At 43.9% G+C, this 15969-nt stretch overlaps 2 protein-coding genes across 3 annotated transcripts; both read left to right on the forward strand.

Annotated features, from left to right (window-relative positions):
- The first annotated feature begins 330 nt into the window (after positions 1-330).
- LOC112229736 (GTP-binding protein Rit1) lies at positions 331-10432 on the forward strand. Its single transcript, XM_024395735.2, has 6 exons — positions 331-483; positions 2445-2531; positions 3402-3458; positions 7286-7359; positions 8376-8567; positions 8950-10432. The coding sequence occupies exons 2-6, from the start codon at positions 2450-2452 to the stop codon at positions 9178-9180; spliced, it is 636 nt and encodes a 211-aa protein (XP_024251503.1). The 5' UTR covers positions 331-483; positions 2445-2449; the 3' UTR covers positions 9181-10432.
- A 42-nt stretch (positions 10433-10474) lies between these two features.
- Positions 10475-15142, forward strand: LOC112229735 (peroxisomal membrane protein 11B). 2 transcript variants are annotated; one of them, XM_024395734.2, is made up of 4 exons: positions 10475-10518; positions 11616-11731; positions 11865-12066; positions 13481-15142. In XM_024395734.2, the coding sequence occupies exons 1-4, from the start codon at positions 10490-10492 to the stop codon at positions 13896-13898; spliced, it is 765 nt and encodes a 254-aa protein (XP_024251502.1). In that variant the 5' UTR covers positions 10475-10489; the 3' UTR covers positions 13899-15142. The 2 variants fall into 2 exon arrangements, with proteins under 2 accessions (XP_024251502.1, XP_024251501.1); XM_024395733.2 differs by lacking the exon at positions 10475-10518 and adding an exon at positions 10525-11029.
- The last annotated feature ends 827 nt before the right edge of the window (positions 15143-15969 follow it).

Raw genomic sequence — 15969 nt, forward strand, 5'->3', positions numbered from 1 at the left:
GAGATTACAGAAATGGGAAGTGAACTGGCACCTGGAGGGCTGCTGGTATCTGATCCCAGGTCCTAACCACTGCCTTTGTGCCCTAGAACAAGACTGTTAACCCAAAAGTGCCTCCCATCCAGGGCTGCTGCACCATCACTGACCATGTGCCTCTCAACAACAATATGGTAGTGTCTTTATTATATTCTATTACGAGAAACCTTAAAATATATGAAATTGCGTTTTAGTGGGCCTATTCATTCGTTACCCGTGTGTAACAGTGCCTAACTGAACTTCAAAAGGTACATTTCAAGGCTGTCCAACTTTACTGAAAAGTCATAGCCGCTGAGCCGACGGGCGGTGGGACCCTGTCACGTCGCGTTTACAGACCGCTCGCGCTGTTTACAGTTTGATCATTTTGTGGCATGAATGATCAAACATCAAGCACTAAATAGCCATAGACATAATTTCGGCAATTATGAGGAAAGAACTTCTGTGACACAGGTGAGTCGCTAATTTCTATTCATGCATAAAGTCAGTTGGCTATTTATGTTTGCAGATGTTCAATCATTTGCTTTTTTCGCAGTCAACATTATTCATGTTAACTTGTTCGTTTGTAATTACACGAAACAATGTTTTCAATGTCTGTTTTGAACACTGATCTGCAAACAGTTAGGCTAACAAATCCATGCAGCTTGTTTTACATTTCATCGGTTCGTAGGCTACACTTGATTTTAGAAGGATCTTACATGTAAAAGTTGACAAAAGTTAGCCTACTTTTCCCCCCAAATCCCATGTCACATACAGCCACACAATTCATTTCGCTACTTGAGCCGTCTTTTGAAGGTTCACTATTGCCCTCTAAAATGTTGTTGTTTATCCTGTTAAGTCTCGTTATCCTGTTTCAAAGTAGCCAATAAAGTATATCAAATAGTTGTTCTATTTCAGCGTCTGCAACGGATGCAGTTTTCACTGCGCCTTTTGTCAGAGATCCAATGATTTGAAACAGTGTTAATCTCATTCGTTGTTTAGCAAATATTTTTAATATTTTTGGCAGCTGAAACATTGTAGCCTATAACAAAGTGACAATAGTGCAACAAACTTAACTAAACTAAGCGCAATAAAAGTACAATAAAAATGAAATTCCCTAACTTTGGGCGTTGAATAAGGCTAGTAAAGCGAGTATGTATTTAATCTGCATTTCAATAACAAACTTCGAGGCCTGAGCCATCTGAAGCCTGGAGACTCCCTTGAATCACGGAGCCCGTGTAGTGATGTTGTCAGGGCAAGGGAGGAAACAACAACTCGGCAAGATACTACAATACCATCCACTCCTTTGTGTTTTTGGATCAAACGTTGGGCAATGGTGCACGGACATGAGCTCAGTCAGGCGTTATTGAAGTTCAGACCTCATATTTGACATAAAACCGAGTCAAAAAACGTAGCTGCTCTCAAGCGGATATGAACATCTATTTTTAACCTCCCAAATGCTGTCTGTGCAATTTGCCTCTGTCCTGACAACAATGAACCGGCTTTGTAAAATATTTTGTCTCCGCATTCCATCATTGAGATAATGTGATCCATTCATAGGTCTACCGTTATTAGCCTAGGCCCTAATGATAAGTAAATATGTGCTTATGTAGGCCTATTTATCACTTGTAAATATATCATTCATTTATTCTGACAATTGAAATTAAAGTTTAATAATATAGTAAAAATATTGTATTTTTGGTAAGGGAAAGCTAGGCGACATCACTATGGAAAATGGCAATAATAGGTTTGATGACATTGCCTGGGGTTGTGGTGGTCAATGTCACACATTCGCCTTCCACCGAGAAATCACATGATTGCCCCATCAAGTCGATATGAGTCGGTTCCTCTTTCCGCGTGAGTGCTGCTGGCTGCTGCGTAGACCAATTTAATAAACTGAAGTCATCTGACTCTCATAAGTCAATCTACACACACACCAAATGGATCTGAGGCGATGACAATAGTGGCCTATTCAGATGAGTTGAATAGTTTTTATTTCTAAGGGTGGCAAAGTAGACTAGACTTGGCTGGTATAGCTCCACTTCTGTCCCTGAAAACTCGTTCCATCGCCATTCAGTAGATCTACTGTATGGTTCAGTGGTCCATTTCAACAGTGAATGGATATTGAGGTTCAAGTTTCTCAGTGTGTGTCTCTCTCTCTCTTTCCATCTCCCTCATCTCTTGTCAGCAGCTTCAGCGCTTTACACATGATGGCACGATTGCACATTGGCACTTGTGGTACTGTGTGTTAGTCACTTTCAACTCTGTACACTCTCTTTTACAGTTCTATTCAATAGTCCCAGGCTTAATAAACTGGGACCAAAAATGGAAATGTATGTGTATATTTATGTGAATTATTTGGGTGTCGATATGTGCCGGTTCCTGTGTGTGTAAAGGGTATATGTGTATTAATCACCGCCTCTATCTCTTCAAAGTGTAAATGGAGTCATCGCGAGGCTCTGGGGGCCTCTCCCGCGAGTACAAGCTGGTGATGCTGGGAGAGGGGGGAGTGGGGAAGAGCGGTGAGTACACACACACACACACACACTCATAATTACACTTAACTATACTCTTCAGTCTTACTCAGTGCATATCTTTGTTTCTGTCTTGCTCCTTTTTTTTACGTATTATCTCTGACTTCGACTATTCTTCTTCAACTCGGTCTTGATTTACATTACTTTTCCTAATGTCCTCGTTTTTTTGAATGAGTGAAATGTGTGGGTGTTTGTGTGTGTGAGAGAGAAAGACACACACACACCCTCCAAGTGCAGTCAGGCAATCAGAGGTCTCGTAAGCATGGGCGTTGGCTGCCTTTTACGGCAGTCTGGGGTGCCTTTTGGGTGCCTGTTGTCAGGAAGACGCATCAGTGCCTAGCAACCGCCTTCCTCTTCTTGGCTACTGTTGCTGTGGAGACTGGCAGAGTTCACCTGGTATAAGGTGAACAGCAAAGTAGTAAAAACATCGGAGAGAGGGAGGATACAGAGGGATGGAGGGAGAGATGGGTCATAAAAACCAGCGTCATTCTGATTTCATCTGTGCAAGTTATTGTCATGGAAACTAAAGTGGGTGTACACTGATGCTGCGGAGGTGTGTGTGTGTGTGTGTGTGTGTTATCTATGTGCGTGAACCACTGCACGCCTGGAGGAAGAACAACAAAGAGACGAGAGAGATGGGGAGAGGGAGGGGAAGTGTGTGTGATACAACCTGGGAAATGTAATAAAGTCTCCCGTATTGACGTCATAATCCCTCTACATCACCCTTTCTTTCTTTCTCTCTCTCTTTCTTCCATTCTGTTTTCTGATCTACTTGTAGTTTGTTTCTGATTTCTCCTTTTTGGATTATTGATGCAGTGCCTATGAAGCTTGTTAAAACTTAACTCTTTCTCTCCTCAGCTATTATAATGCAGTTTATCAGCCACAGGTTCCCTGAAGACCATGACCCCACCATAGGTGAGAGTGCTTGGTCTCTGATCAAAATACGGCGACTCCTATTTGCTCAAATTTGGCCTTCTAAACCACCAAAAATTAGCCACCCTTTGCCTAGAGGACAGCTTTGCACACTCTTGGCATTCTCTCAACCAGCTTCACCTGGAATGCTTTTCCAACAGTCTTGAAGGACTTCCCACAAATGCTGAGCACTTGTTGGCTGCTTTTCCTTAACTCTGTCGTCCAACTTATCCCAAACCATCTTAATTTGGTTGAGGTCGGGTGATTGTGGAGGCCAGGTCATCAGATGCAGCACTCCATCACTTTCCATCTTTGTCAAATAGCCCTTCCACAGTCTGAAGGTGTGTTGGGTCATTAACCTGCGTCTCACAGATGCGGTGGTTTGAAACAAAAACCTCAAATTTGGACTCATCAAACCAAAGGACATATTTCCACCGGTCTAATGTCCATTGCTGGTGTTTCTTGGCCCAAGCAAGACTCTTCTTATTATTGGTGTCCTTTAGTGGTGGTTTCTTTGCAGAAATTCGACCATGAAGGCCTGATTCACATAGTTTCCCCTGGACAGTTGATGATGAGATGTACCTGTTACTTGAACTCTGTGAAGCATTAATCTGGGCTGCAATTTATGAGGCTGGTAACTCTAACAAACTTTTCCTCTGCAACAGAGGTAACTGCTTTGCTATATCTTAGCCAGGCCGCAGTTGTGAATGAGAACTTGTTCTCAACTGGCCTACCTGGTTAAAAAAAGGTGAAATTAAAAATAAAAACTCCGGGTCTTCCTTTCCTGTGGCGGTCCTCATGAGAGCCAGTTTCATCATTGCGCTTGATGGTTTTTGCGACTGCATTTGAAGAAACTTTCAAAGTTCTTGAAATTTTCCGTATTTGACTGACCTTCATGTCTTAAAGTAATGGACTGTTGTTTCTCTTTGCTTATTTGAGCTGTTCTTGCCATAATATGGACTTGGTCTTTTACCAAATAGGGCGATGTTCTGTATATCACCCCTACCTTGTCATATGACATCTGATTGGCTCAAACGCATTAAGAAATAAAGAAATTCCACAAATAAACTTTTAACAAGGCACACCTGTTAATTGAAATGCATTCCAGGTGACTACCTCATTAAGTTGGTTGAGAGAATGCCAAGAGTTGTCAAAGGGTGGCTACTTTGAAGAATATAAAATAGATTTTGATTTGTTTGACATTTTTTTTGGTTACTACATGATTCCATATGTATTTCATAGTTTTGATGTATTCACTATTAATCTACAATGTAGAAAATAGTAATAATGTAGGAAAAACCCTTGAATGAGTAGGTGTGTCCAAACTGTTGACTGGTACTGTATTTACATACACTGAGTGTACAAAACATCAGGAACACCTTCCTAATATTGAGTTTCACCCCCCTTTGCCTTCAGAAAAGCCTCAATTGGACTACAAGGTGTCTCAAGTGTTCCTTAGGGATGCTGGCCCATGTTGACTCCAATGCGTTCCACAGTTGTGAAGTTGGCTAGATGTCCTTTGGGTGGTAGACCATTCTTGATTCACACAGGAAATAAGCATGAAAAACTCAGCAGCGTTGCAGTTCTAGATACACTCAAACCGGTGCGCCTGGCACCTACTACCATACCCCGTTCAAAGGCACTTAAATCTTTTGATTTGCCCATTCACACTCTGAATGGCACACATACAATCCATGTCGCAATTGTCTCAAGGTTTACAAATCCTTCTTTAACCGGTGTGCTCCCCTTAGTCTACACTGATTTGAAGTGGATTTAACAGGTGACATCAGTAAGGCAAAATCTTGATTCACCTGTCATGGAAAGTGCAGGAGTCACATGGCCATGGCTTGCTATATAAAGCAAGCAGACCGGCATCGAGGCATTCAGTTACTGTTCAATTGAACATTAGAATGGGCAAAACTAGTGACCTAAACGACCTTGAGTGTGGTATGATCATCGGGGCCAGGCACGCCGGATCCAGTTCCTCTAAAAGCGGCCGCCTTCCTGGGCTTTTCATGCACGGCAGTGTGTATGGTTTCCCGAGAATGGTGCGACAAACAAAAAATCCAGTCAGTGGAAGTCCTGTGGGCGAAAGAGAATGGCAAGGACGTCGCGCTGTAAAAGATGTCACGTTGCTTGCTTAGCGAGTACCACTTCCTCCCGTTTCAGCCCATACCTGGCGTGAACTCGGGACCTCTGACTTGCTAGCACATGTGACCGCCCTCCTGAAGCGTCTTACCAGTCTGCGCTACGTGAAAAGCTAGCTATTTGCTGGCGCAATGGGCATACTTCAGGCTGAGGAGTAAGTTTCACACACCCCATGTGCTACACTAACAGGCAGGCCACGAACAGACAAATAACGGCGCAGTACAACAGTGGTATGCAGAACGGCATCTTGGGACGCACAACTTGTCGATTGTTGTCATGGGTGGGCTACTGCAGCAGGCGACCACACCGGGTTCCACTCCTATCAGATAAAAACAAGATGAAGTGACTTCAGCGGACACGCAATCACCAACACCGGACAGCTGAGTCTGACATCCCGGTTCCTGTTGCATCATTCAATGGCAGAGTCAGGATTTGACATAAGCAGCATGATTCTATTCTGCCTGGTGTTAGCGGTGGTGTACCGCCGTCTAGTTTGCAACAACTGTGTGATTCCATCGCGTCAGCGTAGACCAACATCCCTGTGGAACGTGTCTGACTTGTAAAATCCATCACCTGAATAATTCCGGCTGTTCTGGAGGCAAAGGAAGGTCCGACCCAGTACTAGATGGGTGTACCTAATAAACTGGCTGGTGAGTAGATACATGTATACATGTACATACGTGTATACATGTAACTGCCAGAATAATGGTAACAGTTGAGGAAATGTGGGATACAAAGTATATTGAAAGCAGGTTCTTCCACACAGGTGTGGTTTCTGAGTTAATTCACAAATTAACATCCCATCATGCTTAGGGTCATATATGACAATGCCTCCATCCACAGGGCTCGGTGGTTTGTCAGTGTGTGTGGTTTGATGAGCAGGAAAATGTTAACCATATGCTATGACCGCTCTCAGTCACCAGATCTCAACCCAATTGAACACTTAAGGAAGATTCTAGAGCAGCGCTTGAGACAGCGTTTTCCACCACCATCAACAAAACTTACTGAAGGAGGTATAACACTACGGGCAGTCAACAACCAATAATATTCACTTGAAAAACTGAAATCACGCCTAACGGGCCAATGAATGCCGAGGCCCACCCTCGGATGCCCTGCCTTCGTGGCTATAATACCAGGGCTCACATCCATTTCCTCAATTCAGAACTGTTTTTCAGCAAGCACAAATCCCCCGACGTGGGTGGCCAAAATATGTTCTACCTCATTCCAGTCTTCATTAGTTATATTAATAACTGTATGTTCCCTTTCAGTCGGTTACTCTGTATAACATACTATGGGTACATACAATCACTCCCCAAGCTGACTCAGAGGGTACCAAACAAGGAGGCCCACGGCACCCCAAGCACACACAGGTTCCACCGGCTCCGAAAAGGGGTTACAGAAGTCACCTTTCCCCTAATACTTACCTGAGAAGCCTGAACTGTCAGAGCCCCATATAGGGTATAGACCCCATGGTTCCAAGAACAATACTTACCTTGCGAGCCTGAAATGTCAGAACTCATACAAGGAACCGCAAGTCCAAAACAAGAGAACACCTGGCGTGACTTGATAAAGCGCACATGCACACTGCATAGCATCGACCAGAGTCTATGAACCACAGCCTATGACATAACTACACAATTATCTTGTATAGCCATTAAAATACCACTCAATGTCTCTCCTAGAGGATGCATACAAGACACAGATCCGCATTGATGATGAACCAGCCAACCTGGACATCCTGGATACAGCAGGACAGGTAACTTCCTCACAAAGGGCTTCCATTAAAACGTCACGCCTCCACCTTCTTTGGTTGCATCTCATTCTCGATAGTCTAATATGGCTTCCTCGCCTCCTCTCCTTCCTCTACTGATCTGTAAACATAGGATAGGTGAAAGCAATATGGAAAAAACACCTTGGAAGGACTGGGAATTTGCTTTAATCTGTCTAGTCTTTTCACATTAGATCAGATAGAGGAGGGGAAACCCTCTCCGCCTATCCTGATGCTCGCTTTCCTATAAAATCAATAATTTCTGACTGTCTGTCCTTGTCTCTCAATTACATTCAATTCAATCATTCTGATTAGCATGATACCTTATCATTGGCAATGTAAGGTCATTATTTATCAAAGTACACCCAGAAGAACATATCTCCCCTTCATCGTCATGACATCCAAGTCTTTACTCTTCTCAGCTTCTGTTTTAAGCAGTTCTCACTCCATCTTCTCCCTTCTTTTACTTACATAATCTGCCTTTCTCACCCGCTCCCCGCACCACGTCTTTGCCTGTCTGACTCATCCATAGACTCATGCATGGCTCACTTATGAGGTTAGTCATGTTCTATATATGGTCATGTACATGTTCTATAATACATGCCCATGACTGGGTTTGTTCATACCGGACCAAATTCAGGGAAGTGTCCACACACAGGGCATTGTGTTTAGAGAGCTAATGCTCTGAGTGACCTCGACAGTCCACTGTCTCAAGTGACCCTTAACTTCGGAGTAATCTAAATTCAAATGTTTTTCAGTGGGTCTCCATGTTCTTCCTCTAGTAGCTTGTAGGACAGACCGATGTATTGGTGATTGATTCTCTGGATGCTCTCAGGTGTTCACACTCATACCAGTACATGAATGTGTGGGTGTATGTGTAGCATCTGCATAGGTAATGTTATCTAAGTATTTTGCTGTTATTCTGTCTTTTCCAGTCCTTAATTACTCGCTCTACTTTTGCCTCTTTCTTTCTCTCGCACTCACTCACACGCGTCCCTCTCCAGGCGGAGTTTACAGCCATGCGGGACCAGTACATGCGGGCGGGCGAGGGCTTCATCATCTCCTACTCCATCACAGATAGGCGGAGCTTACAGGAGGCGCGCCAGTTCAAGCAGCTCATTGATCGTGTGCGCCGCACCGCCAACACACCAGTGGTACTGGTGGGCAACAAGTCTGACCTGACCCATCTCCGACAGGTGAGAATTGTGGGAAGGAAGGGGGGGGACGCACATTGGTAGTCTTGGCACTAAAGTAGGATTTGCCCACTATCTGGCGGCATTAAAATCTTACTACTATTCAAAAGGCCTATCTTTACACATTTACTGGGAGATTTACAGACTGCCTGTCTGACTGGTATGATAAATCTATAGATTCCCCAGTAAATCTGTATATTTACCAAGGAGACGGGGAATCTGTAGATTTACCAAGGAGACGGGGGAATCTGAAGATCCACACACGTACCGTAACATATACATCATGACTCTGTTTGGTACATATCCACATATAAAAATGGTCCCCTGTCTGTAGTTTTTATCTGTATACTGGCTTTCAACATGGTATTTCCCTCCACTCCACTAGGTGTCAGTAGAGGAGGGGAAGGAGCTGGCCAGGGAGTTCCAGTGCCCCTTCTTCGAGACCTCTGCGGCATTTCGCTACTACATCGACGAGGTTTTCGCCGCCCTGGTCCGCCAGATTCGCCAACGCGAGGCCGAGTCGGTCCGTGGCAGTGAGAGGAAGACCAGGAGGAACCACTCGTTCTGGAGCCGCATGCGCTCCACCTTCCACAAGAAACAGCACTCTGAGCACTGAGAGAGGGGCACTGTGGGATACGACAGTCCTCCAGTGGTACCCTTACAACCCCAATTCCTAGTTCCAACTCCCACGAGGAGACTAATGACTCTTGTCCGAGTTAGATTATGAGTGTTTGCAACAGCAACGAAACTAACAATTGTTACTGAAGAGATTAGCCTCTTGTGCGCATTAGAGAAGTCAGGAACCATGCTGATGTACCGTATGCTCATTGTGCTGAAATTGAGGTCTGGCTTTTAACAACAGCCGACGTTAGCATTTTAGTATCCAATGAAACCAATTGACTGTAGTGTTTAATATTTTTAAAATGCTGAGACAGCGTGGGGTTTGCCTGAAGTTACAACATTTCTCTTTGATGGAGAGCCAGAGATGAGATGTTTAGGTGAAACTGTGTAGGGAGGGAGGGAGGAAAGGGGTTGCGGTCCTGGAGGGATGGGCACTTGAAGAGAGGTAGATATTATGGGGAATTGCGGAGGGGAAGGGAGCAAATACTAGGCTGAGAAGGTCATACAGTAGGTAAAGTGGCAGGTATTGAGGAGTGAGCTTGAAGTTTTGATTTAAAGGCGGTTGGGAAATTGCGAAGGGGTATGAGACGTGAGTTTGAAGATTAGAGGGAGAGTCCCAAAGGATGTGGAGTATCTTGCCAGCCAAGGAAATGGAAAGAATGAAAAGATTGTAATATAGAAGATGATGAAAACAAGATGTTCTGATAGCATTGAGGTTCCTCTCCATTTCAATTGAAAAGCCTTCATGGGTTATTGCTTTGTGTTTGAAAGCTGACCAGCCTGTACTTGGGACTGGTGCCATGTTGCAGTGGGAATACTTTGACAGTTGTGAACTGAGTTGCTGAGGATATTTAATACACAGGTGGTGTTGATGTTGACAAGCCATTAATGTGCAGCATTGCCTAATATGGTCCACTAGAATGGAATTTGATGGGCGTAGCTGGCATTTTAATTTTGCTCCGCCTACAACAGGTTTGTCATCATACAATGTTTTATAGTGTTTCAGTAAATTGAGATTATGCCAAGTACAGTACCTCTCCAGAGTGATTCACACTCCTTTATTACCCCCTGACCTGTAGTACAACGGTTGTGCACTTATTATTTCAGCACTCCGTGGATCTGGTAGTGCCACATATGGGAGTATATTATGTTTTGTGTTTGTTTTATTCCTCCTGATCATGATTGTTTTCCTTAATTTATTTTCTATTAACACACTAAAATAAAATGTACTGCCATTTTTTTCCAAATTGGTTGTGTGTTTTGTCTGGCCTCTCTGTGCGTGTGAGTCACCCCCATGTGGCGGTATGAGGTTTCGCAGCAAATATAATCCATGGTAATGAGTTGCCTTGGCTTGACTGTTGTGTTCGAATAACTTCAATCGTTCGTTTTCATTTATGCTATCGCTTATACAATAGCGTGCTGCACAAAACAAAATCAAGAATCGACTAATGCCATGAACAATACAATCAATGTGCTGTGCACGAACTTCCTATCAGTTAAGTTACGGAGCTAATGATTACCCTGGGAAAGGTCTTTTCGCTATTGTGTCCCTCCACAGTTTCCGTCCATGGGTAAAGGTGATGTGAAGCTAACTCTTTAGTAAACAAATAAATCTACATTTTACGAAGTGTTGGCAGACGTGTGGGGTACATTGTGGACATATTGAACTGTGTATATAGCATTGGGCTGCTCTTGCCAGAAGACGGTATAGAACGTTGCTAGCTAACAAAGCACAGGCCTAATCCACGGTTGCAAGTGAGCGGAAGTGGTAGTCTACCTGTCGTGAGAATGGACTCTTGGGTTCGATTCAGCTCGCAGAGCCAAGCCAAGGAGCGCGTTTTCAGGTACAGTAGCTAGGAAAAATGTCATATGAGAGTTGAGATTTCTCAGACAGTAGTATGTCATGTCAACAAGTCAGAATCAGCTGGTAGGTTTCAAGTTAAATTCATCATAAATTCACGCGAATACAGTAGCTAGGGAGTTTATTCCGCTAATATCAGCTAGCTACCACGTACATTCGCAGTCAATGTAAACTGATAACCATGAGCATACAAAATACGAATGTATAAGAGGACGAAAAAATACAAATAACAAAAAATACATTAATAAAAAGTCATTTTTGGGCTGCGGTTGTCACTGCCTGTTTTCCCGTTTTATTGGTTAAATTACTGCGCCACAGCTGATTTTTGGATTCGAATTGAGGGGGTCTCATGCACAATGCCAATGTCCAGCCTTTCCTTATCAAGTGGGCATAGTCCCAATTACATTTGGTATTATACTGATGGCTAGCTACATGAAAGTACCAGTTGCCATTGACATGAAAACACACATTGTGCCCAAGTTATTCATCACAAGATGTAAACAATGACTAAACTATAGTAAAATAGATATAATCAGATTGACACACATTCATTTTCTGTGTTCACACAGGGCTGCACAGTATGCCTGTACGTTGCTAGGCTACACTCTCCAGAAGGGTGGGTCAGGAGTTCAGCTCCTGAAGATGGTGAAACAACTGGAAACGCATATGAGCCTAACAAGGAAGTGTAAGTCAATGTTTGTAAATCATTGCTGCACCTCTGTGTCTCAGGATTATGGCTCAGGCTTACTCTCCATTGGTATTTCACTGCCTCAATTCAGTTTCCTGGGTCTCACCTCTCTCTCTCTCTCTCTCTCCAGTGATGCGTCTGGGGAACTCTGCAGAGGCTGTGGAGGCAGCGAAGCGTGCGGTGCACCTCTCAGACAGCGTGCTACGTCTCTGCCTGACCGTGGCCCACCTCAACAAGGCCATGTACTTCGCCTGTGACAACGTGCTGTGGGCTGGCAAGGTGGGCCTCCTGCCCAAACTGGACCAGGACAAGTGGAGCCAGAGATCCTTCAGGTGACTGTTATAATTGGAAACCTTAAGTCCTAAACTGTATTGGGAGTCAGTGTATTTGAGTTGTCCAAGGGCATCATAAGTTCTGTAGTGAACTTTACTATTATTGGCAGTTGTTGCCTACATTCTCTCCCTAGAGCTACACTACATGACCAAAAGTACACGGACAGCTGTTCGTCTAAAATCTCATTCCAAAGTCATTTGCATTGATATGGAGTTGGTCCCACCTTTGCTGCTATAACACCCTCCACTCTTCTGGGAAGGTTTTCCACTAGATGTTGGAACATTGCTGCGGGGACTTGCTTCCATTCAGCCACAAGAGCATTAGTGAGGTCGGGCACTGATGTTGGGCAATTAGGCCTGGCTCGCAGTCTGCGGGCCAAAGGTGTTAGATGGAATTGAGCTCAGGGCTCTGTGCAGGCCAGTCAAGTTCTTCCAAACTATTTCTGTATGGACCTTGCTTTTTGCACAGGGGTATTGTCATGCTGAAATAGGAAAGAGTCTTTCTCAAACTAAATCGTCTAGAATGTCATTGTATGCTGTATCGTTAAGATTATTCTTCACTGAAACTAGGGGGGGGGCTAGCCCAAACCATGAAAAACAGCCCCAGACCATTATTCCTCCACCAAACTTTACAGTTGGCACTATGCATTGGGGTAGGTGGTGTTCTCCTGGCATCCACCAAATTCGTCCGTCCGACTGCCAGATGGGGAAGCGTGATTAATCACTCCAGAGAACGTGTTTCCACTGCTCCAGAGTCCAATGGCAGCGAGCTTTACACCACTCCAACCGACACTTGGCATTGCGCATGGTGATCTTAGGTTTGTGTGGCTGCTTTGCCATTGACACCAATTTCATGAAGCTCCCGACTAACAGTTGTTGTGCTGACTTTGCTTCCAGAGGCAGTTTGGAACTCGGTAGTGAGCATTGCAACCGAGGACAGACGATTTTTAGCTTGTAAGGCCTACCACTTCGCGGCTGAGCCGTTGTTGCTCCTAGACGTTGTCCACTTCACAATAATAGCACTTACAGTTGACCGGGTCAGCTCTAGCAGGACAGAAATTTGACGAACTGACTTGTTGGATAGGTGGTATCCTATGACAGCTCTTCAGTAAGGCCATTCTTCTGCTTATGCTTGTCTATGGAGATTGCATGGCTGTGTGCTCGATTTTATACACTTGTCAACAACCGGTGTGGCTGAAATAACCGAATCCACTAAATTGAAGGGGTGTCGACTTATTTTTGTTTATATAGTGTATTTTCGTTCTCTAATTCTACCTCTAACTCACCCTCTTCTTTTCCCTCTGCCACTTTTTCTTTTATTTAATGTTTTCTACATCCTCTCTTCTGGCCTTGCACTATCTCTCATGTTTTACATTAATCTCTCTCTCTCTCTTACACATTTCTCTCTCTACAGGTACTACCTCTTTGCTCTCATGCTCAACCTAACCCGGGATGCCTACGAGATCCGCCTGCTTATGGAGCGTGAGGCCCGCACCTCCCACGGGGGGTCAAATGCTACCTGGACCTCCTCTCCATCCCCTGAGAACGGAGACCTCTCCCACCCCCACCCCTCTTCCTCCTCCTTCCCTGTGGCCATATTACCCCTTCTGTCCGAACGCTTCAGCAGACAGTTCCACCTGCTGGGGATGGTGCTGCGCAGCAACCCACCGCTGCTGCTGGACCTGCTGAAGAATGCATGCGATGTGTTTATCCCACTGGACCGGCTGGGCATCTACCCTACCGGTCAGGGCTTCGTGGGGGCCTGCGGCCTGGCCTCCTCTGTTCTCTCCATCCTCACCATCGTCCACCCCTGGCTCAAGCTCAAACCGTGAAGAAGCCCAAATTTTTGGTTGAACGTTCTAGCTCAAGTCGAACATTCCTCAAGCTCAAGCCTGGAAGGAGGCATTTTGGCAGAACGTTTTAGGTCCGCTGGTAGAAGTCTAGAAGTGCTGTTGCGTCTAAGGATGCAGCATGATGGGTCCTGTACACTGTTTGCTTGGAAAGTTTAGAGTTTTGAGCAGATCATGCTCCGATATAGGTTGGTGGACTGAAACAGTAGTATTTCGAATCAAAGAGAGAATTTGCAATTGAGCGTTGTATTGGAATTACGCCTTTTGTATCCTGTTCATGCTCTAAAATGTTCAAACACTAAATTCCCCAAAAGCCGTTTGGTAGTTGAGAAGGACCTTCCCCATGCAAGTGTATTGAACCGGCACATTGAACATTGTTGACTCCGAATGGCACACACACACAGAGGTAGATGCATAAACACAAAGTCAAATTCATGAAGTTTGTCAGTTGTGATTTACCCAGGCTTTAAAGAACAACTACCAAAAACTATATTTCGGTATTTGTTTCATTCGTCCATTGTTGATGTAGCCCCAAATGTTTTCAAGATGTATAACTTTCTAAATACAGCCTGTATGATGCATTTATCATGATGCAAAATTCATCATACCGGGTGTATTTCTGTATTTTGAAAGTTATACATCTTGTGCTACACAGCACAAAGAAAGCCAGAATGTCATTCAGTGGGTGGATACTTTGGGATTTTGACAATGATGGCCCTTTATCTACTTCCCCAGAATCATGAACTCATGGATTCCATTTTAATGAACTCACAAGCTGTGGGGAGCACATGACAAACCCAAGTATGTTGATGATCCATAATATCTTCTCAGATGATTGTGAGGAGCAGCTGTCTTGCATGTCTCAAGTCCAAACTTCTCTGTCAAAGGGGAGAGACCACGTCCACAAATACTACTAACTGTCCTCTTTCATAACTTGCACTTAGTTTATAACCTTAATTAGCATTTTAAATGGGATCCTGGTCTCTATTAGGAAAGTGCTTCCACATCCCTATACATACGGTTTCTGTCCTGTGCGTATTCAAAATGATACCATTGGATAGGATTATCTGTACCTACAGCATTGGTTTGGGAGATAGGCCTATTGTCCAATGTTATCCGTGAGGAACGCCGTACAGCTAGATGTGTGGAACATCTTCCTCAGTTAATTAAAGCCATAACATAAAGCTTTATTTCTATGAAGAGGTGCAATAAATTATTTTCTCATACCGTGTGTGAATGTTTAATAATAATGACTGAGGTGAAGGGTCCTTTTTATAAGCGGGTAAAGGGGACATTTATTGGCTTGTATAGGGAAGCAAACCAGTCGGCTGTGTTCTTGTGCTGATATGGGTAATATGTCCACATTAGAGTATTTTTCATTTGTTGAATTCACCCAAAAGCAAATGATTTAGTCTACTTGTAAGTACTTTTGTTAAGCTACTTAAGTCAATTTGTATAACTCAATTACATCAATATTGTGTATTAAAGCCACTGAACCGGATGCGAATTAAGCTATATTAGATATATAAGTGTATTCATCTGCAATGACGCAGCAGTGGGATAAAGCCATGCTATATTATTTAAACATTTTTGTAACCTTTGTTTAACTAGGCAAGTCAGTTAAGAACAAATTCTTATTTACAGTGATGGCCTACACCGACCAAACCAGGACGCTGCCCTATGGGACTCCCAATCACGGCCGGATGTGATACAGCCTGGATTCGAATCTCTTGCGCTGAGATTTTTTATTTAAACTTTATTTAACTAGGCAAGTCAGTTAAGAACAAATTCTTATTTACAATGATGGCCTACCAGGGAACAGTGGATTAACTGCCTTGTTAAGGGGCAGAACGACAGCTTGAGGATTTGATCTAGCAACCTTTCGGTTACTGGCCCAATGCTCTAACCACTAGGCTACCTGCCGCCCCAAATGCAGTGCCTTAGACCGCTGCGCCACTCAGGAGCCCAAAATCTTTCATACGGCTCATTTAAAACATTTTACTTTCTCCTCTATATATATATATATTCAACTGTTACAGTGCAATGAGAACAC

Source organism: Oncorhynchus tshawytscha, linkage group LG31 (assembly GCF_018296145.1).
Source record: "Oncorhynchus tshawytscha isolate Ot180627B linkage group LG31, Otsh_v2.0, whole genome shotgun sequence".
Taxonomy (NCBI): Eukaryota; Metazoa; Chordata; class Actinopteri; order Salmoniformes; family Salmonidae; genus Oncorhynchus; species Oncorhynchus tshawytscha.